At 55.0% G+C, this 19,930-nt stretch overlaps 2 protein-coding genes and 1 long non-coding RNA gene across 3 annotated transcripts; 2 read left to right on the top strand and 1 right to left on the bottom strand.

The window, feature by feature from the left end:
- Nucleotides 1–1,329: 1,329 nt before the first annotated feature.
- On the bottom strand, nucleotides 1,330–17,092 carry LOC116667984. The gene is made up of 3 exons (XR_004324993.1): nucleotides 16,531–17,092; nucleotides 4,304–4,486; nucleotides 1,330–1,474 (listed from the first exon to the last, which is right to left on the bottom strand). It is a non-coding gene; the product is annotated as an uncharacterized LOC116667984 (long non-coding RNA).
- Nucleotides 3,939–7,169, top strand: KNCN (kinocilin). Its single transcript, XM_006178407.2, has 3 exons — nucleotides 3,939–4,444; nucleotides 6,186–6,260; nucleotides 7,090–7,169. Exons 1-3 carry the CDS (start codon nucleotides 4,294–4,296, stop codon nucleotides 7,167–7,169), a joined length of 306 nt encoding a protein of 101 aa, XP_006178469.1. The 5' UTR covers nucleotides 3,939–4,293.
- TMEM275 (transmembrane protein 275) lies at nucleotides 9,958–17,982 on the top strand. The gene is made up of 2 exons (XM_032494184.1): nucleotides 9,958–10,091; nucleotides 17,339–17,982. Exon 2 carries the CDS (start codon nucleotides 17,413–17,415, stop codon nucleotides 17,938–17,940), a length of 528 nt encoding a protein of 175 aa, XP_032350075.1. The 5' UTR covers nucleotides 9,958–10,091; nucleotides 17,339–17,412; the 3' UTR covers nucleotides 17,941–17,982.
- Nucleotides 17,983–19,930: the final 1,948 nt, after the last annotated feature.

Here is a 19,930-nt window from a genome sequence, read left to right as displayed (position 1 = left end):
GCGTTCAAATCCCAGCTCTGCCACTTACTGGCCTTGGGCCTTGGGTAAGTTATTTAACCTCTGAGGGTCTCAGTTTCTTACACCAGAAACTAGAGAGACTAGTGCTTACCTCAGGGTGCTGTTGTGAAAGTTACAAATCAATAAATGCGAAGTGTTTAGAGCACTATGTAGTAAGTGCTGACTAAATATTAGCTGTGATGGCTGGGGTTATTTTTATTGTTGTCTCCTGGGGCAGAATTGCTCAACTGGGCCCCCGTGGTGGAGGTGAGGAAACTCCTCCCTTGGCTTGTGTGGGTGGAGATGGGTCTGGGCTTTCTACACGGGCCTGGCCTCTGGCCCTTTGTGGGATCCTCCTGCTGACAGGCGGCTCTGCCCCTCTGGGCTGGGGTCCCTGTCCCCAAGGGAAGGGCCAGGTTGGGGGCCAGGGGCCCCAAGTTCTAGTCCTTCCTCTGCCACTGTTCAGTAGGTGAGCTTGGGAAGTCCCTTGCCCTTTCTGAGGACCAGGCCATGTGCCTGGCTCTACTGGGCAGAGGTGGATATAGCAGACATGCTGGAGGCGGCTCCGGGACCTGGGGCTGTGGCAGTTAGTACCTCAGCTCTAGGGCTCATGCTTGAGCCCTTAGGAGAGGGCTGATCCCAGCCAGCGGGAATGTCCCTGTCAAGGGGACACTGAGGACTGTCTGAGCTCTGTCTGGGGGCCTGGGCAGAGGGATTGAGTCTTTCTTCCTCTGGGTGTCCACCTGCCTGAGCTCTGAGGGCTCCTCCTCCCTCCTGGCCAACTGCCCCTCACTGGATCCAGCTCCGCCAACAGCAGTGCCCTGGTCCCATGCCAACTGCTCCAGCTGCTGAGGTCTGGAGGGGAGCAGCGAGAAGCATGGTCCCCCACGGCTGGCACTCTTGTTGCCATGGTAGCAGTTGCCTTGGAAGCCACTTCCCCGACTTCAGCTTCCGAACAGTCTGGGAAAGCTGCCCATCCCTCAGGGGATCAGTGAATTAATCACCCTCTTTTCCAGGGTCCTCACCCCTCAAGGAAAATAAACAGAACTAAACCAAGCTGAGGCCTTTCACCCACTCTTCCTCCCGCACCATGCCACCCTTGGACTTGGTGCTTCCAGGAAGGAAAGAACATAGGCAGGCACCCTCCAGCCCTGGCCCCCACAATGAGACAGAGATTTTGTGACAGAATTCAGTGGTGACCCATGGCCCAGCCACACTGGGTCTAGGGACCTGGAGGACCCAGGCTTCAGCGAGGAAGGCTCTGATGCTTGTGGGGTAGGGAAAGGTGGGGTGGTCGAGCTCTAGAGCCCTGGGTTCCCATCTCATTTACCTGTTAGAGCTGGTGCATCATCCAAGGACAAGCCTGCACTTTATTTTTCAGAGATGACATGACTGATATTGAGGAAAGAATTGGCAAGTCTCCGTAATCAACAGAGGAGCAGGCGTCACAAGTTTCCAGTAGCCTTTAGTGACACTCCTGTCATGAAGGAAAGACACAGGCCTTAATTGATTCTTCAGAACACAGTGTCTCCCCCTGATGGTGGGGTTGCCAGTTCCTCCCACTTCAAGTAAGACTGCTAGAGTACTTCCCAGCTGAGCAGGGACTCTGGACACTGGGTTCCATTCAGGGCTCTGGGGCAGTCATCCCACTTCCCATGCTCGGTTTCCCCATCTGTTCTGGAAAGGAGCTGGGAAGTTCTGTGGTTCTATGAATTTGTAACTGATCATAGCTTAATGTGTCTCTCCTCCACATTTTCTGCTGTGCCTTTGTGCCCTGAGGGATTTACAATGTCAAAGAAAAACTCTAATTTAGAATTTGTCTCCAATTTTTAGAGGGCAGTGTGTTCTGGAATCTGAAACTCATGATGCACAGGCACCCCTGACTCCAGCCCCAGCCATCCCCATCCCCATTCACCAGGTGAGCGAAGTGAGGCCCACAGTGCGAGGTTCTCACCTCAGAGACGTGGCCGAGAGCCTCCATCTTGCTGATGGGGTGGGAGTGCCCTCAGCCTTACAGCAGGAGAGGAGCAGGCACAGGACCTGCCCTAGCCAGAGGATGCAGACACTTACTGGGGGCCAGGGGCACTGAGGAGGGTGTTCCAATTCCCAAAGCTTGCCGTCTCAGGAACACATTTTCATGGACAATTATTTTGATGGCTCCTTCTAAAACTAGTCAGTGGGGGATCAATTATGTGTGACAGTGAGACGGACGGTCATTTGATGCCTAATTAGAGGAATAATCAGACCTCATCCTTCGGAAAGGCACAGAGGATGCTGGCAGTGGTGGCCGTGGCTGGGGATGCCCACCTCAGGGCCTTCCTCTTAGGGGGCCCATCGGTGCTCTGCAGTCATCCTTCCTCTCTCCACACCTTTGAGTTCACACCTGTCCCCACCCAGGCCTCACTCCAGCTTCCTGGCAGTGCCTTCGTCCAGCTGAAGTTCAGTCAGGTGACCCTGGCCTTCCCAGGCCCCCGGCCCCACCCAAGGAAAGCCTCTCATGAGAGACAGAGGTCCCGTGGTACCTACAGCCCTCCTCTTTGCCAACCTGAGGTGGTTATGCAGGCCCTCCCTGAGCTCTGTCTTGTGTGGAACTCACTCCCTGAACCTGACTGAGCAGCTCATCTCCAGGGGAGACAGAACAGGGACAGGCAGCAGCACTCTGGTGTGGGGACATGGCCGCTCAGGTGCCATTAGGAACTGCAGAGTTAGAGCTGCCTGACCAGGGTCCTGCAAGATGAGGGCTCAACAGATGGCCGGGGCCAGGCACACACACCGCAGAAGGGCCGCGGACTAGAAGAGGGGGGTAGGCACAGCGGGCAGCCATGGGGGCAGGTAGAGTCAGAAGGCCTCGGGCCTGGCTGTGTCAGACAGCAGACGTAGAGGGAGAGGCAGGAGATCCGCGGAGAGGTCCAGTGGAGCTGGTGATGGGGTGCTGGGAACTGTGCTGACCCATACAAGGCAGAGAAGGCAACGAGTGACAGGGGCTGGGACTGTGGTGCGGGATGGGGCTGGGCTGGGCTGGGCTGGGTTACCACTGCCCAGCCTTGAGTTGGTGGAGCCTGTAAGTAGGTCACATGGGCTGGGCAGAGCTCAGACCGGAGGTCAGGAGGTGCCAGCCATGTCCCAGCCTCCTGGGCCCAGCTGCTGACACCCAGGCCCTGCCAATTCCTCTTCCCAACTCTAGCCCCCTACCTGTAAGTGTTTTCTCCTACCCCTGCCCACCCCCACCACTGCTATTCCCTTTTAGCCTCCCACCAGGGGTCCCAGGGTTGCGAGAAGGGCTCACCTCTCAGTGCACTGGCAGCTAAAAGGGGGGTGGGTACCAAGCCTACCTGAGAAGAAGAGGATCACCTGAGATCATCCTCAAACTAGGACCCCTCGGTCCTGCCTGGGAACCCAGAGGTTGATGGGACAGGGAGAGGGGGAGAGAGAGGCAGGTTAGAGAGGGGACTTAGAAGGACACCTCCCCCCTCCTCCTCCTGTCCCAGTCGCTCTTCCTGTCTCTTGAGCCTCGTCCAAGTCTCCGTCCATGCCTCTGCCTCCGTGTCCTCAAGCAGAGGTCCCAGGTGCACCTCCGACTGAAGGAACAGCAGAGTGGGTCCTGAGCACATGGCCAGGGAGGCTCCTCACACCTCTGGCTGCCAAACCCCATGTGAAGCCGCCAGTTCATCCTGCCCACCCCACTGCAGGACCAACAGTGGAACCTGGGCTGACGGCCCTAGTGGGCCTCTGGGACCCAGGCAGCAGCTCACATTGCAACCTCATGAATAACTCAGTACCTCCCGCTGCCTACATCTCTAAGGAAGCTGTGTCCTCTGGACCAACCTCCCCCATTGCTTTAAACTTTAATAGGCTAAGGCTCAGTGGCAGCAGAGCAGGCTCCAAGGAGCTGGGGCAAGATGTCCCGGGCAGGGGAGCTCGGGCTGAGAGGAGGCTGGCAGGGTTGGACCCCAGGAGGGCAGGCCCAGCTCTCCAGAACTCTGGCAGCCAAGGCAGGATGTGGCCAGGCAGGAGTCCCAAGAGTGGCTCCCAGCTTCAGGGGCCTTTAGGGGAGGAAGAGTAAGCTGCGGTGACTTGGCAGGGATCCTAGGTCAAGGTAGGGCAGGGGGCCCCTAAGACAGCTCTGGGATAGGGTTGCAGATAAATCCCAGGGTTACCAGCCTGGGATCTTACTGCCCAGAAACTCCCTCACCGCAGGTGGAGCTCCAACAAGGAGACATCCAAGAGGACAGAGACCTTCAGGGCTTTTCTGGAGACAGGCTCCGCTGGCTGGAGTCAGTGCCTGGGGAGACCTGCATGGACATACCCATCAACAGCAGAGACTTCCACTGCCTGCAGCTGGCCTGTGTGGCCCTCAGCCTGGTGGCCGGCAGCATCATCATTGGTGTCTCCGTGTCCAAAGCTGCAGCTGCCATGGGTGGTATCTTTATTGGCGCCGCCAGTCTGGGTGAGCAGCTGCTGGGCTTGGAGAGGGAGTCAGGGCCGTGGTCTGGTGAATAAGAAAAAGAGGGAAGAGCTGGGTCAACAGGAATTGATTGAGGGGATGGAAGCTGGAGATGTGAGCAAGGCAGCCATCGGGGTACAGCAAGCAAGAGACAGCTTGTAGTGAGAGTCCTGCACTGACTGCAGGGGTGAGGGGTTGTGGAGGAGGGAGATGGCAACCACTCCTCTTGGGCTACTCCAGCTCTGCCTCTCAGAGGCAGTCCCAAGCCCTGGGCTCTTGGGTTAGTGATGAGACTCATAAGCCTGTTGGGGCCAAATTGATGGGGAGGCAGGTAGAGGAGGACAGAGTTCCCTGTGGGGCCCTCCTTGAACCAAGACAGGATCCAGCTCAGACAAGGGGTTTCCTTTTCTTTCCCTGCATGTCTCAGCAGCAGATCTGTCTAGGCATCTGTCCATCTGTCTTTCAGGGCCAGTCCCACTGATATCCCCACAGTGGTGCTGAGTACCATCCCTCACCCCACTCCACCACCCCGGGCCACAAGCAGAACCAGAAGCACAAGGCTGGTGGGCTCTGGGCATCTACCTGTGAACTGAGGCCAAGGGCCACAGACCCCTGGGAGTGAGCAGGGCAGGACCTGCTCTTCTAGGTGAAAAGGAACATGCTAAGGAGCTCCCTAGACCTGACCTGGGGGCCCTAGGGGATGGTGGGGCAATGGAGAGTTGATTGGGGGTGTCAGTGGGCCTGTTTCCAGCCAGCTGAGAAGGAAGAAAGTCAACCTGCTCATCACCCGGGCAGGGTGGAGCCAGGAGCCTGGGCCTTCACAGCCTATGGCCCTTTCCCCAAAGGCACTGCTCCCGCCCCTTCCTGGGGCTGGGTGTGAGGTAACTGCCCCATGCACACACCCACAGCCCCAACCCTGCCCACTCATGCTCCTCCTGTGCACACCCAGGCTCACGCAGCTGAAACTAAACAGGCCCCCTCCCCATCACAGAACCCCTCTGGGTCTCTCTTCTCAGGGCTCCTCATCTTGGCCTACCCCTTCCTGAAAGGCTTGGTTCAACCTGGACCACATCCTACCTACAACAGGTGAGTCCTCTCTCCAGACCCCAGCACATCCCTCTGCCAAGGACTGTGTGAGACACTGTGTTTAAGTCTGAGGCCCACTGTGCAGTGCTGCCCAGCCCACGTCTGTGACTGGTCCTGGCTGTGTGCTAGAGTTGCTGGGTGTTGGGGTGGGGGGGGTGAAGGCATTGCCATGACTGCAGTACAGCAGATTCCAGCCTGCCACAAAAGTGCCTGAACCAACTCAGAGCACCTGAACTCCCATCTCCCCTGACAGATTCCCCATCTCCCTCAAAGGTTCCGAGATCTCCAGATAACCCAACTTCATCCCTGAACCCCCATAAAGACCCTCTACTTCCCCTAAGACCTTAGAACCCTTGTATAACTCCCACCTCATCTCAGCTCCCCACATCGATGCTCCTATTTCCATCAATCCTGTGGGGCTACATATCCCTAGTTCTCCCCAAGACCCCCACTTCCTTGAAAAATCTGCCATCTTCTCCTTCATCCCTCCCTCCTCAAATCAGCCCAGATCATACGGGAGACTTAAAGGAACTGCACTGGAGCAAAGACAGCATCAGGGATGGAGATTAGACAACAGGAAGGACTTCCTTTCCCAAAGCTGGACTTGGTTTGAGAATGACTTGGTAACCAGGGACCTTGGGGTGGTCTCATCCTACAGGGAGCCTGAGAATCCATCCCCAGCCAGGGCCAGACCATGGGGAGGGAATATCCAGCACCAACAGCAATAAAGAGGGTAAGTTCCAGACATTCCCAGGTCCATCTTCCATCTTCCTTCTGGGTGAGCAGCTCTGTGGGACCCAGAAACAGCCTTGGGGGATATGCAGAAGGGACTCCCCCAGTCACAGGGAGGCAGCAGAGCTGGGTAGTTCTTCCATGAGCTTAGTCAAAGCCCTTTGTGCTCCCAGATGAGCTGTTCCTCCTGTCCGCAGGATCCCTCTGCTGGGCCCGGCACAGACACTGGGAGCGCACAGCACTGCCCCTGCCCTCGGTCCTACACTGAGTTCTTTCCTCACTCTCCTCTCCCACTGTGGAATCCACCTCTCAGAGCTGGTGCCTGAAATTGGGCATCTCCCTCCTCCTCCATCCCACACGCTAGAAAATTCCAGAGCAAGAGTTTCTCAAAGATGGTCCCAAGTCCCCGGTGTCTGTGCCAGAGGTAGGATGCCTGATACTCAGCAAAAGATCCCATTATTCCAGACAATGTTCCAAGCACTTTATATATGTTAGTTTGTTCCATTCTCAGAACAACCCTGTGAGGCAGGGACTATAATTAGCCCCACTTTATATATGGGACAACTGAGGCACAAGAAGATTAAGTAACACAGCTAGGAAATAGTGGGGCCAGAATCCAGGCCTTCAGCCCGAGCCCTGCCTCTAACCCCACACCACGCTGCTGTCCTCTTGAAGGGCCATTTTGACCAGCCATGCCTCTTTCAACTGGGCTGGAACTGCCCCCCGAGACGCTCTCTCCCATTCTATCCCGCTCTGCCCCCGGGTCCTTCTGAGTGGCTCTTACCCAGGATCTGTCTACTCAGGCAGCCCTGTCCTGGTCTCTCCCCCAGGAGCCCGCAGCAGCCTGTCCACCGTGAGCCGAACCCTGGAGAAGCTGAAACCAGGGAGCCGGGGGGCTGGCGAGGGCTGAGATGGGGCTGAGGGGCTGCCCCCTGCCCTGGCCTCTCTTCCCACCCGCCACTCCAATCTCAGAGCCCTCCTGGGTCCAAACCGGAGATGAACCAGGCCCGGAGATGCCAGACCTGCATTCACCAAGGTCATTGGTAACATATTCCATATGGCGGGGTAGGGCCTGGAACGAGATGTTTCTGGTTTCAGGCCCTTGACCTGGATTTCCTCTCTGGACTGCAGCTCAATTTCCTTCCCTTTTTGATCAACTGACTGGACTCTGGAATTTGGGGCCCAGTGATACTTCAGTACCTTGCTCCAGCTTCACCAGGGAAGTGAACCCCAGGCCCACAGGAACCACACACAGGGTCTGAGCCCCTCAGTCCTCAAGGTCTGGCCCTGGACCTCAAGAGCTCACTGGCTGGACAGAGGGGCTGGGCCAGATCCTTTTCTGAACATCGAAAGCCCCAGGCAACTTCTCACGGACAGGCCATGAACAAGAGCAAATCAGACAGGGGCAGAACCGAGACAAACAAAATGGTCACTGCCACGACAGGAGCCCAGATGAGACTCAGGTCTGAAGGCTTCCAGGAGGAGGTGGCTCTGAGCTGAGCCCTGCACTGAGGCTCAGGGCTTGACTCCACTCTTCAAGGCTTTTCAGGATCTGACTCCAGACAAAAATCTCCAGGCTTCTTCTCCCCACCCCCTCACTGCTCCTGAACAAACTAAACACGTTCCAACCTCCAAGCCTTGGCTTGTGCTCTCCTGGATGCCCCCTCCCCACTCCTCTCTATCAAAACCCCCACCTTTAAAGGCCCTTTTACCTACAACACCCTCCTCGTCTTCTTCCACCAGCCTCTCTCAACACTCTCCAAGCATGTTGAAGTCTTCTTTTTCCCAAAACAATTATTGATCCTGTTTAAACCTACTGTATATCACCCTTTTCCAGTTACGATCAGGGCACACAATAAGTGCTCAATAAATGTTAATGGCTTAAATTTAATGAAAAAACAATTCCCTAGGCTTTCCCTGGAAAGCCCCTTCAAGGTCCCACATACGTACAGGGTTTGGAGCAAGGCAGCAAGCAGCTGTGGAGGCAGGTGGAGTGTGTGTGGCTGCGCAGGAAACACTGCTCCCCCCTCTACCCTGCTCCTCATACATCTGAGCCCACAGTGAAGCAGAGCTGCTTGACCTCTACGGCAACATCTACTCTATGTGCCCTCTGGCCTGGTTCGGTGAGCAGAAGACAAACTAAGAAGAGTCTCATTCTTCAAAGGTCAGTGCGGAAGACACCTCTTCTTGGAAGCCTCCCCTGACTTCACTGTGTTCCCATAGCCCCAGGGCTTCCCTCCATCACAAATGACATCACTCTTGAGTGGCTTCTGTCTGTTTCCTCCTCGCAAGAAGAGGGCCAGAGGGCTAGGCACACAGAAGGTACTCACTGGATATTGGAAAACCAAACCAAAAGTGGGAGAGTCAATCCCATGGTACAGATAGGAAAGCTGAGGCTCTGCCTCAGCTCAAAGGACTCATTGAGTCTTGCAGTGAGAGGTTGTGGAGCCAGACCTTGCATCCAGGCCTCCTCTCTCTCCCTATCCAAGGCTCTACCCTCTGCCACCCTCCGCACAGGCCACAGGGACCAACTCCCTGACCACAGTGGGACAGACCTCCATGAAGGGAATCAGCTTGACAAATGCCGATGGGTTGGGGAGTCTTTGTTTCCTCCAGCCCTGGGAAAGACAGCTTCCCCCTCCTTGCATTTCCCTCCTCTCCACCTCCCTCCTGCCTGCTCCCTGCACCTTCTCCTTTCCCTCAACATCACCATCAACAATAACGTGGGACAAGACAGGTCATTGGACCAGCTCCTTCAGCAGTCTGTTCAGTTCTGTACAATAGCCCTGTTCTGACCTCAGCTGCAGTGTGCCTGGCCAGCCTCAGGCTGGGTGGGGAGTGCTTGGTTCAGGCAGCCCCCTGAAAGTCATATCCCCACTGGGCCAACCTGGCAGGCTGACCAGGCTGGAACTGGAGCCTGGGGATAAGACACATCCTGGTTCTTCCCTCCGGGGGCTGGGCAAGAGACTGTGGAGACTTGAGCCTCGAGCCTCAGTTTCTTCATCTGTAGATGGAGGATGAGTGGTCTCTCCCAGGGCCACTGTCAGGATGAAGGTTGCCTGGCACGTGGTTCACATCTGGGAAGGTTTATGAATGGTCAAGTGAATGAATGAAGAAGGAGGTTGGAGGAGATGCTCCTCCAGCTGAACTCCTTCAGGTCCTGGAAAGTCAGCACCTCAGACTCCCACCTGCTCCTCTCCACCACAGTCCAGCCTGGAGGTGAGCCACATGTCCAGCGCTCCCTCCCCACATTCCACCCACAAATAAACCCTTGCAAGTCCCACCAAATCCCACCAGGAGCTGTATAAGGGGCTCATGGCCACACCTCTTTCGAAGGTACAGGATTGGTGAAGGGTGATTGGAGAAAGGGTGCTGGAAACAAGCCCAGTCCCTGGAAAATTTTTCCTGCCCCCACAGCTCTGCCCATCCCTCCAGGGTGGGGAATCCGCTAGAGACTAAGGGCAGAGCCAGTGCGACTAACCCCGCACACCCCGCCCCAACTCAAGAGCGAGTGGCAATGTATCCATCCCGGACTCACGAAGTCCAGCCTGGAGAGCGTGTGGGCGGCTGGGAGTTCATTGCCAGGTGCTTGAAAAGCGCGAAATCTAGAGGCGCGGAGGGGAGAAGGGCGGTGCGGAGCCAGAACCAGAGAGAAGAGATTTGGAAACGCCTCTCCTCCTGGGGTCAAAGAAGAGCCGAGGGGCCGCAACGACGCTGGGAGTGGCGCCCCGAACCGGCGCAGCTAGCCGCAGTCCCCTCCTGGGGGCTGCTCCCTTGCACCCCCGCGCCCCCGCCCACCCGCCAAGCCTGGGATCTCCAAGCCACCACCTGGGTGAGTGAGGGGGACCAGCGGCCGCCCCGCCTCCCCACCCAGCCCCGCCGGCTGCCAGGGTCTCCAGGGATCCTGCTCCCACTGGGGGCAGGACGGGCAGAGAAGTGTCCGCTGGACCGGCTCAGGCAAGCGCAAGCTCAGGCAAGCGCAAGCTACACGAGAGGAGGAGGCTGGAGGAGGGCAAGGGGATGAAACCAGAGGGGAGAGAATGGGGAGGGTAGCTTTAAGATGGGAGGAGATACTCCATCCAGCCCTAAACCCCAGAGGAACGGAGTAGTGCCCAGACAACAGGTCCGGAGCCTGTAGCCTTAAGCATAGTTCTCTGAAAAGAGATGAGAACCACAGAGAGGGGACACACAGCATGGAGCACGGAGAGGCTGCCTTGGGCCCCTCTGCTCTACTCTGATCCCTCCCCTTTCTTTAACTCAGTAAGAATGTGCCCTAGACTCCACCTCCAGTCCCCACCAGCTGCCCATCACACCATCCCAAGGCCCAAGGTGAGGAGGGAATCAGAGAGAAGTGGGCACAGAGCGACTTCAAAACCAAGAGGCAGATGCAGGCAGGAAGGCCAGAGACCCGTCGGCGGCCCCTCTGACCTGAACCATTGGGTTAGCCAATATTCCCTGGGCACCTGGGGAGACTCAGGCAACAAGCAGGGTGGTCCTGGTCCTCAGGGTAGACCAGTGGGGGAATGCAGACCTGGACACAGGAGTTACCAATCACCGAGGGAAAAGGAAGGCTTCCTGAACGAAGTGACATGCCAGCTGCGCTCTGACGGTTGAGCCAAGAGTAGTCAGGTGAAGGTAAAGGTAACAGGAGCAGCATGGTCACCCGACCACACCTGGTGAGTTCAGCTCCACTCTAGCAAACTGGAGAGCTCAGGAGAGGTTTCAGTAGGGAGAGCTGGAGGAGGGGAGTGGACTGGGGTAGCAGTGAGACTAGAGAAGAGGGGGTGGGTTCTAGAGACAGCAGGAGGGAAGAATCTGCAGGGCCTGGTGACTGGAAATGTGGGGAGGAAAGCCTGAGGGAGGAGGAGGAGCAAGGATGGAGCCCCGGTGTCTGGCTGGAAGTCTGGGCTCTGTGGGAGAAGATGAAGTTTAAGGAGCCTGTTTCTAAGAGGAAGAGAATGTTTCCCAGTGGAGGGTTCAGTGGGGCCAAAGTTGTGGAGAGGTCAGGTTCACTAAGGACTGGACGGTCTTCATGGAATTTAGCAAGAGGAGGCGGCTGGTGGCCTTGGAGCGAGCAGAGGAGCAGAGTCGGAGTGTGGTGCAGAATCCGGATGGGAGTGGATTGACCTTTGAAGAGGAGGTAAAGTAGGGAGTGTAGATAGCGCTCTCAAGAAGTGGGGAGGTTAAATGGACGCAGGTGTGAGGGAGATGAGGGTTTGTTTTGTTGTAAGGAGAGGCTTGAGTGCCTCCAGGAAGAGGTGCAGGCACAGTGATGGGGGTGATGAGCACTGACTAGGAAGGGGGAGGTGGTCCAGGAGCACTGAGCAACCGAGTCACACCAGAGACAGGGATGCACAGATGGCCCGTGCTGCCCAGCTGGTGATTTTCTTTTCACCTACGAGGCTTAGCGGTTTGGGCGCAAACATGGAGGAGGCAGAAAGCTGGACTAATGCAAGGTTGAGGAATTGCTGGGAGCTTTGGCAGAAGAACAAAGGGACAAGTTGCAAGAGGGTAAGTGAAGTAAGGCAGTGCGGGTTCCCAGGTGGAGGCGGTAAGAAGCAAAGGCAAGAGGTTCATGGAGAAAACGTAAAGTTCCAGGATTGCGTTAGGTCAGAGAACAGTTACAGAGAGAGGCACTGTGGAGCTGTGGTGATGGCACAGATTGAGAAGACACACAGCCCAGGTTTGAATCCTAGCTCTACCACCTGTTATCACCATGTCCGTGACCTTGGGCAAGTGATTCAACCTCTCTGAGCCCCCGTGTCCCCATCCAAAAATTAGAGATGGCAATAGTATCTACCTATAGGGTTATAGGGCTTAAGTTTGGGGGGGGGTTTTGCTTGTTTTTTTTTTTTGGAGGGGGTAATTAGGTTTATTTTTTTTTTAAATGGAGGTACTAGGGATTGAACTCAGGACCCCGTGCATGCTAAGCATGCACGCTACCACTGAGCTATACCCTCCCCCCTTAAATGAGGTTATAACATAAAGAGCTTAGGACAGTGTTTGGCACATAGCAGGTGCTGTACAAGTGTTTCTCTAGTGGTAGCAATGGGATTTAGTCAAGAGTAGAATGTCTGGGTTTCTCAAAGGTGGAATAGTTCAGGGTGATGACAAGGGTGATGAGGTACTTGGGGTGACGAGGAAGAGAGTATCTGGTGTGGAATGGAGGAATTGGGCACTGGAGGTGAGGAGTCGAGGAGCTAGGAGCGCACAGGGTGGGGCAGTTGTGCAGAGGATGCTGAAGTCTCTCAGGGGACTTGGACTGGAGGAGAAACAGCCCATCCCAAATCCTTGGAAGGAGGCGGGCAGGAAGGGCAGTTCTGCTGCAGCCAGTCTGCAGTCCACCTCCACACTCCCAGGCAAAGAGAAGTCTCCAGAGGTACCTCCGCGGAGCAGCAGCTTCTTTCCAACAGATAGGCAGGCAACTGAGAGTGTGTCCGGCTGCCTAGCTGCATGTTAGCCTGTGTCTACAACTCTCAGCATGTAATGCATCTGTGTTTGTGTTTCCGGGTATGTCTGGTCACTGAGTGCACATGGGTGATGTGTTGTGCACATGCACTCAGGGATGAGGGTCATGGGGCCCAGGTGTCAGATGCAGGAGCTGCGAAGCCACAGCTCCAGACTGCATTCTCTTCATTCTCTTGTTACCAGCCTGGGGAATCCGTGTGAGCGCGTGTGGGGGTGGGGAGGATTTGTGGGATTGGCTAGGTTTGGGGTATTAGCAGCTCTTTGGGGCTCCCAGGAGGCAGCATTCAGTTGGTAGAGAGCTTCCAGGGTAGTGAATAAGCCAGCAATGAGTAATGGTGATGTGGGAGGTTCCCTGAGGATGGGGGTTTAGCTGGGGGAGGGGGAGGCCAGGAGAGGAGGCTGACTTTCTTGGACTGAAGGGGAATAGAACGGCTGAGGTTCAACAGAGGGGTTCACAGTGGGGTAAAGAGCTCAGACTGAGCAAATGAGGCACTCAGTCTCACATGGAGGACACGGAACCAGTGCCTGATGTTTGAAGCGAAGCCCCAGCCCCTCACCCAGAGGCTGTTGGGCCCTTGGAACAAGAACCTGGGGCCAGGTGGCCTGGCAGCAGCCCCTGGTCAAGCAACTGCTCTTGAAAAACACAGACATCCCAGATCCAGGGACTGGGCTAGGGCAGGCTGAACCGAAGGGGCTTCAGACAGAAATCCCCTCTCTAGGAGCTCTGTCTCCACCTACTGAGGGCCACCCTCCTTAGACCCCAAGCGTATTGATGATTAGCTGGATAGTAATAATCAATAACTAATTTTTTAAATAATCAACATCTCTATACCTTCCAGTAAGCAGAAATTCTGGTGTAGCAGAAATAACACAGCTTTTCAATCCAACAGAACTAGTTCAAATCCCAGCTTTACCTGTTATAACTACGTAAACCAGGGCACCATCTTCATCTCTCCAAGACTGTTTGCTCACTGTGAACTGGACTGCAACAGCTCACGGGGTCATAGTAAAGATTAAATGTGTCAGTGCAGGGAAAGTGAGTGCCCCTCCGCCCAAACCAGAACACACACACACACACCAAGCAGCAGGGCAGGGTGGGGGTAATAACTTAATTCCAGCCCACAGCCAAGAACAGCCATATTACAGATAAATGTGCCACTTTTTGAGATCTTTTGATATACTGGCAGTAATTTCTGAAATCGGTTTCCACGTCCACCTTTACAAACCACGGGCAGCAGGATGACAGATTCGGAGATGCTAACCTGGTTAAACCATTCCCTTTACATTCAGACAACTGAGGCCCAGAGAGGGGCCCCTGCCGTTCCAAGTTGCCCAGCCAGACCAACGTCAAGAACCCAGGTCATCTAAGGCCCCGCCCCTAGTGGCCATCTCTGCCCCAAACTGCTTATGGCCTGGACTCCCAAATAGAGACCACAAGATCCCCTGGCCGAGGCAGGGCAGGGGAGAGACTGGCTGCATGACCAGGGTCATGGGCAGCTGAATGGCAGTGGTCAGAGCCCTGGCTGTGTGGGGAAAGGCCTGGTTCTGGTTAGGCTTGGCCACAGACTCCCTCCATGACCTTCCTCACTCCAAGCCTCAGTTTTCCCCATCTGGAGATGAAGAAACTGAACGAGGTGACCTCTAAGGCTCATGGAGTGCTCACTGAAGAGAAAGTGCAAATCCTAAAACACAAGATTCAGAGCAAAGACCTTCCCTCCTGCTCAGGCAATGGGGTTGAGGATCAGGCTTGGATAAAGTAGAAAGTGTTTGAAAAATTTGGGATAGCAATCTCAGAGGGTCCTGCTTCCGAAATTAAATACTCCATCCTGGAAGTGACAAATGTCACAACTCACTGGCCAAAAGTAGTCACACAGCCCCACCTAATGACAAATTGGCTAGCAAGTGCAATCATAACCTGTGTTCAGAAGAGGGGAGCAGCAAAAAGATTTAGTGGACAGCACCAATGGCACCCACTGCGGAGCAAGCCAAAGTACCCACAACAAAACAGCACCCAACAGCCCCAGCTAGGGGGCCACAGTCCTCAGATGGGACTGGTGGTACAGACTGAATTGCAACAGCTGAACGACCTCAACACCTCACCTCTGCGCACCCCTCATCCCAATTAACCAGGGTGGAGATAACTTCAGAAATAAGGCATCTGCCCTTAGCCTATTCCCTGCCTAGGGTGGAGACTCCGGGAGTAGTCTGTCTTCCAGAGTCAGCTCTGCCTCCCAGAAGCAGATAAAAATCATTTGTTGGCAATTAGGCCCTTGGAAACTTACCCCTGGACAGGTATTTGCTTTAGTTGAACTGAGTGTGCCAAGCCAAGGAAGGAGCAAAGTGAGTTTACCTTCCTTAAGAGACACAAAACACACCCTGTCCTCTGCTGTTGATATTTGAGCAGTGTAAGTGCTAATTACAGGAGCTTACCTACAGGGCCTTGGAGGACAGTCTGTGCCCTGGGCTTCAGTCATTCACCAAGCACTTAGCAAACCTAAACTGTACTGGGTTGAGAGCTCAGGGTTTGGGGTCAGCACACGAGGTTTCAAATCCTGGCACCACAACTGCCAGTCAGTGGTCTTGGGAGACTTGAAGTTTTCTGTGCCTCAATATCCTCATCTATAAAATGGGGATATAACAGTAATACATAATCTCCTATTGTGAAAATTAAATTAGATGGTATTGCAAAGTGCTCAGCATAACAGAATTTAGCAGCCTGAAAGTGCTAATTTCAGATTCTCATCCAGACTTGTTTCCAGCTATGATAGACTAGCTTGTATCAGACCAACTCACTCATTGAGGATAACTAAAAAGGCTGGATTAAACGTTTAAGAAATCTGTTTAAAGGCACTGGAGAGCTACCAAGGCAGTAAGAATTCAGTGGGCCAAGATCTTGGAGAGAAGAGAAGTAACATGTGATTTCACTTTTTCCCTTAAGGCATTTTCCAGTTTGTAGGGGTTAGTGGCCAGGGAAGTCAAAATAGGAATTTAGGGCTTAAAAGGGGGACAGGCCCTGTTGAACACCTCTAGCTTTTTTGGGGAGCCCACAGGGCTGTCCTCTGGTAGTACTGGTTAACCACAGATATAGACCAGACTCAGGAAACCTGAAATACAGCTCCCAGTCAATGCAGTCCCAGAATGGTTTAAGGCAGCCTGTCCCTTGTTTAGCTGCCTGTCAGAAGCAAAAATAAATTTTCTCTGAAGGAAGATAACATCATTCAGAGCCTCATGCTATCTCTACAGTGTTGGGCATTTAATAAAAAATTATCTGGCTTTCCAGAAGATAAGACTTAATGACCCAAAACCAAGAGCAATAAAACAGACAATAGAAACAAGAGAGCCAGATGTTGGAGTTTTCAAACATGGGGTTAAAACGGTTTAATGTGTTCAAGAAAAAAACATAAAGGGAGTTTTTCAGTAGAAAACTGGAATCTATGAAAAAGAATCAATTGGCAATTCTAGAACTGAAAAGTTATAACTGAAATTAAAAACTGAATAGATGGGTTTTACAGAAGAGAAGACGCAGGTGAAGAGATTAGTAACCTGGATGACAGATTAGTAGAAAAATAACCAGACAGAACCAGATAGAGGGGAGAAAAAGGCTAGAAAATACAGAACAGAGTGTAAGAGACATGTGGGATGATGTCAAATGGTTGAACACGTATGCAATTTGGGTCCCAGAAGGAGAAGAGAAAGAGAATGGGGGAAAAAAATAATGGCTGAAAATTTTCAAAAACCAGGGGTGGAAATCAAGCCACAGATTATAGAAGCACCAAGAAAGAGAAATACAAAGAAAATCTCACCTTGGCACATCATAGTAAAACTGCTGAAATCCAAAGATAGTCTTCTCTATATGCGAAAAGAAAGGAGAGCCTTGGACCCTCCAGCCACCAGGGCCTCCTCCATCCTTGTCCAATATCAGCTTTCAAGAGTCCTCTGTGAGGTGAGGTGAAGGGGCAGAGTCCATCCCCTCTATCAGGGCTCCCTCCATCAGCCTCTCTGTCCCTTCTCGCTGGCCATCTAAAACCTCAGGAGCTCCTCACTCACTCCAGGGCCTCATCTGACATTCGGGAAAGTTAACGTCATTGCTATGCTTACCAGAGCCCAGAGTAGGGATGCTCAGGCCAGGCAGCAGGTCATGAGGTCCTGGTCCCAGATGTTGGGTAAATTACTAGATCTCTCTGAGCTTCAGTTTCTTCTTCTGGACAAGCTGGGGATAGACCAAATGATTTCTAGGGCCTTTACCACTCAGGGGAGGAAGCTGTCTAAATCCCAAGAGCTTCCACCTGCCCTCTAATTAGGAGTACTGATAATGATTATCACTTAATGAGCACCTAGGCACCGTGCTGAGCTCTTTACAGCTATTTACTCAATTAGCCCAAGAAGACTTCCTGGAGGAGAGGAGGTGGAAGGCCTGTGTGTGTCTGGAGGACAAGAGAAAGTAGGGAGGAAGGGAGGATGGCAAGATCCTAGAGGCAGAAACAGGGGCTGGCCAAGATGACGTGACCTCTGACCTCTGCACTCCCAGGCACTGAACATAGCCACAAAACTACTGTGGGGCTGGAAGCCCAGATGGCCTTCCGACGTCTCCCTTTCTCTCTGTACCCACAGGACGACTGTAACGTGTGGGCTGGTCCGGGCGGCAGCAGGAGGGAGCTTGATGAGTGCGGGGCGACCCCAGGTCGATGCCGACCCCGGAGAAGAGCCAGGGACCCCCGGCACGGGCGCCGGCAGGCCGCGCTCAGGCCCGGCTGCCCGGCCCTCCAGCTCAGGCGCTGTTGTGCGCCTGCGGTCTGTGCGTGCTGTTGGCGGGCGTGAACGTGACGCTGGTGGGCGCCTTCGCCTCCTTCCTGCCCGGGCACAACGCGCCGCTCTTAGTGGGGCCGGCGCTGCTGGTGCTGGCGCTCGGCTTCTTCGCCGCCTGCTGCGCGTGTAGCCGCCGCGGCCCCGCGCCCAGTTCGCGCTCGGCGGCGGCCGCGGGTCCCGGCCGGGGCGGCGCCGGGCGGGTGGCGCTGGAGTTGGAGAGCAGCGAGCGCACCGCGCAGGACACCACGGCCGTGCAGCTCAGCCCCGCCGCCTCGGCCGCGTCCTCCGGCCGCTCCAGTCCCGGCCCCGGCCCCTTTGCTCTGGACGCCCCCGCGCCTGCGGCCGTCTACGCGCCACGCACCGACGGGGTCCGGCTCGACCTGCCCCGGGAGCGCGTCGCCCCCTAGCGGACCGGGTTCCCGGCCGCCCCGTCTTACCTGTTCCGGTTCCCTCCCATCAGTGCCATTTAAGAACAAGAGAGGGAAGAGTATAAAAAGACAAGAAAAAGAACTTTTCATACGGGTCCGGTGCTGCGCACAGGAGGCCTCGTCTGTCCCATCTCTGGAACTTCCAGGGGTGGGGTGGGGATGTGGTGAGGGTGTCCAGGCACACCCCCTAAAGGAGGGACTAGTGCCTTGACTCTTCACGTGGGGTCTGCTGGACCCTAGTTTACCTCACTCCCCAGACTTAATGAAACTGGGCTCCTGGACCGTCCCTCCTGACCACCACCACCACCCATGGCATTTGGCACTGTGAGCAGAGCAACTAAGAGAGGGCTAACTCTCAGCAAGGCCGGTGCCCCCGGAGGAGGAGGAAGAGAGGGAGGTGAAGAACGTCATTCTAGGCTGTCTCCTGCCCCTGCCTGTTGTGAAAGGCTGCCAGGTCCCCTTCTACCCCTCCCAACCCTCCTTGTCTCAACCCCAACATGACCTTTTGGGATTAATGGGGGGAGGGATCTGATTTGAGCCTGGATCATCCCTAAGGCAGAGCTGGGTTGAGCACACTCCGCCCTTTCTGCCTGACTAGAGCAGGGGGAGCTGAGCTGGGCCCCCACAGGAAGGAGTGGCAAGCAGTCTCCTCTGGCCCTGAAGGTCTCCTGTGTGAACTTCCCTGTGCATTCCCACTGTGCCTCGCACCTCAATAAAGCAACTTTGGAGTCAAGCTGTCTGCCATCCTTCAGTGCAGGAGGAGGGAGGGACTGACTATGGGGGCTCTGACCAGACACCCTGGATTCTGGGGTCCTCCCAGCCCATGGCCCAGTGCTTCATCATCCCAGCACCAGCCGCCAAGGACCTTTTTTTTAAACTAATTAATTCAACAAGTAAGTACTGAGCCCTCCTATGTACCCAGCCCTGGAAATACAGTAGGGCAGAGAAGTGTGTGACTGTGAACAAAACACTGTCTGAGACAGTGGGTGCTTCTGAATGCCTGTGGGAACAGGGTGTCAGATGGGGGGCTGGATGAATACACTAGTGTGAATGTGGGTGAGATTGCTTGGCTTCGTGTATAAGATGGGGAGTGTAGGAGTATTTTGGGTGACGCTGCCATCACACATGCGTGTGGGGGAGAGTGTGTGTGTGTGTGTTGGTGGTTGAGGGCTGGGTCACCCGGTAGGAATGGTGAGGAGAGAAGGGCTTTCCCAGGTCTTGCAAAGCCTACACTTTTCTTCTGGCCTGGCTGGGCTTGCAGAGTCTGGGCTCAACCTGTCTTCTGTCCAGGTGGGCAAGGGTGTTTGATAGAGGAATGGGGGCTGTCTTGCAAGAAGAAACAAGGGGGCTAGGGGGAAGACACTGCAACCTGGGGCCAGCCCCTCCTCTCACTGCAGGGACACAGGCAGGCAGTGCCCAATGATGGTGGCACACACTGGCCCACCATCCCTGGCTGGCTATGACTCCCTGCCCACCAGCCCTTGGCTTCAGCAGCCTCCCTTCTTCTTTTCAGGCTGGGCTCTGCTGCTCTTCTGCCCCAGCCCAGACACTTCCCACCAGTGCTGGGGCTCTGCCTCCCTTGCTCTGACCCCCTTTCAGCCTCTGCCTCTCCTGCTGTCTCTCCTCCCACTGACCTCCCTCTCTGTGGGTACTTAGCAGGTCATCTCTATTAATTAGCATAAGTCAATGGCCCTAACCTTTGAAGCATCTAGCCCTAGGAGCTGACAATCACTTCTCAGAGAACTTCCGCAGCCCCACCTGTGTGTGTGTGTGTGTGTGTGTGTGTGTGTGTGTGTGTACACCACCTCCTCAGGCTCCAGGCCCGTCTCTTCTGGTTCACTGGTCTGCAGCCTCAGACACCACCTGCTGCCTTTGTAGAGCAGAAGGTGAGAGGGAGCCACTGTCGATGCCACCTTGGGGTGTGGTCCGGACCACCCTTCTCCCACCAGCATCTTAGGAAGAGGCACCC

This window comes from Camelus ferus, chromosome 13 (assembly GCF_009834535.1).
Source record: "Camelus ferus isolate YT-003-E chromosome 13, BCGSAC_Cfer_1.0, whole genome shotgun sequence".
NCBI lineage: Eukaryota > Metazoa > Chordata > Mammalia > Artiodactyla > Camelidae > Camelus > Camelus ferus.
Note: the sequence above shows the minus strand (reverse complement) of the source record. Positions and strands in the feature narration are given on the sequence as shown.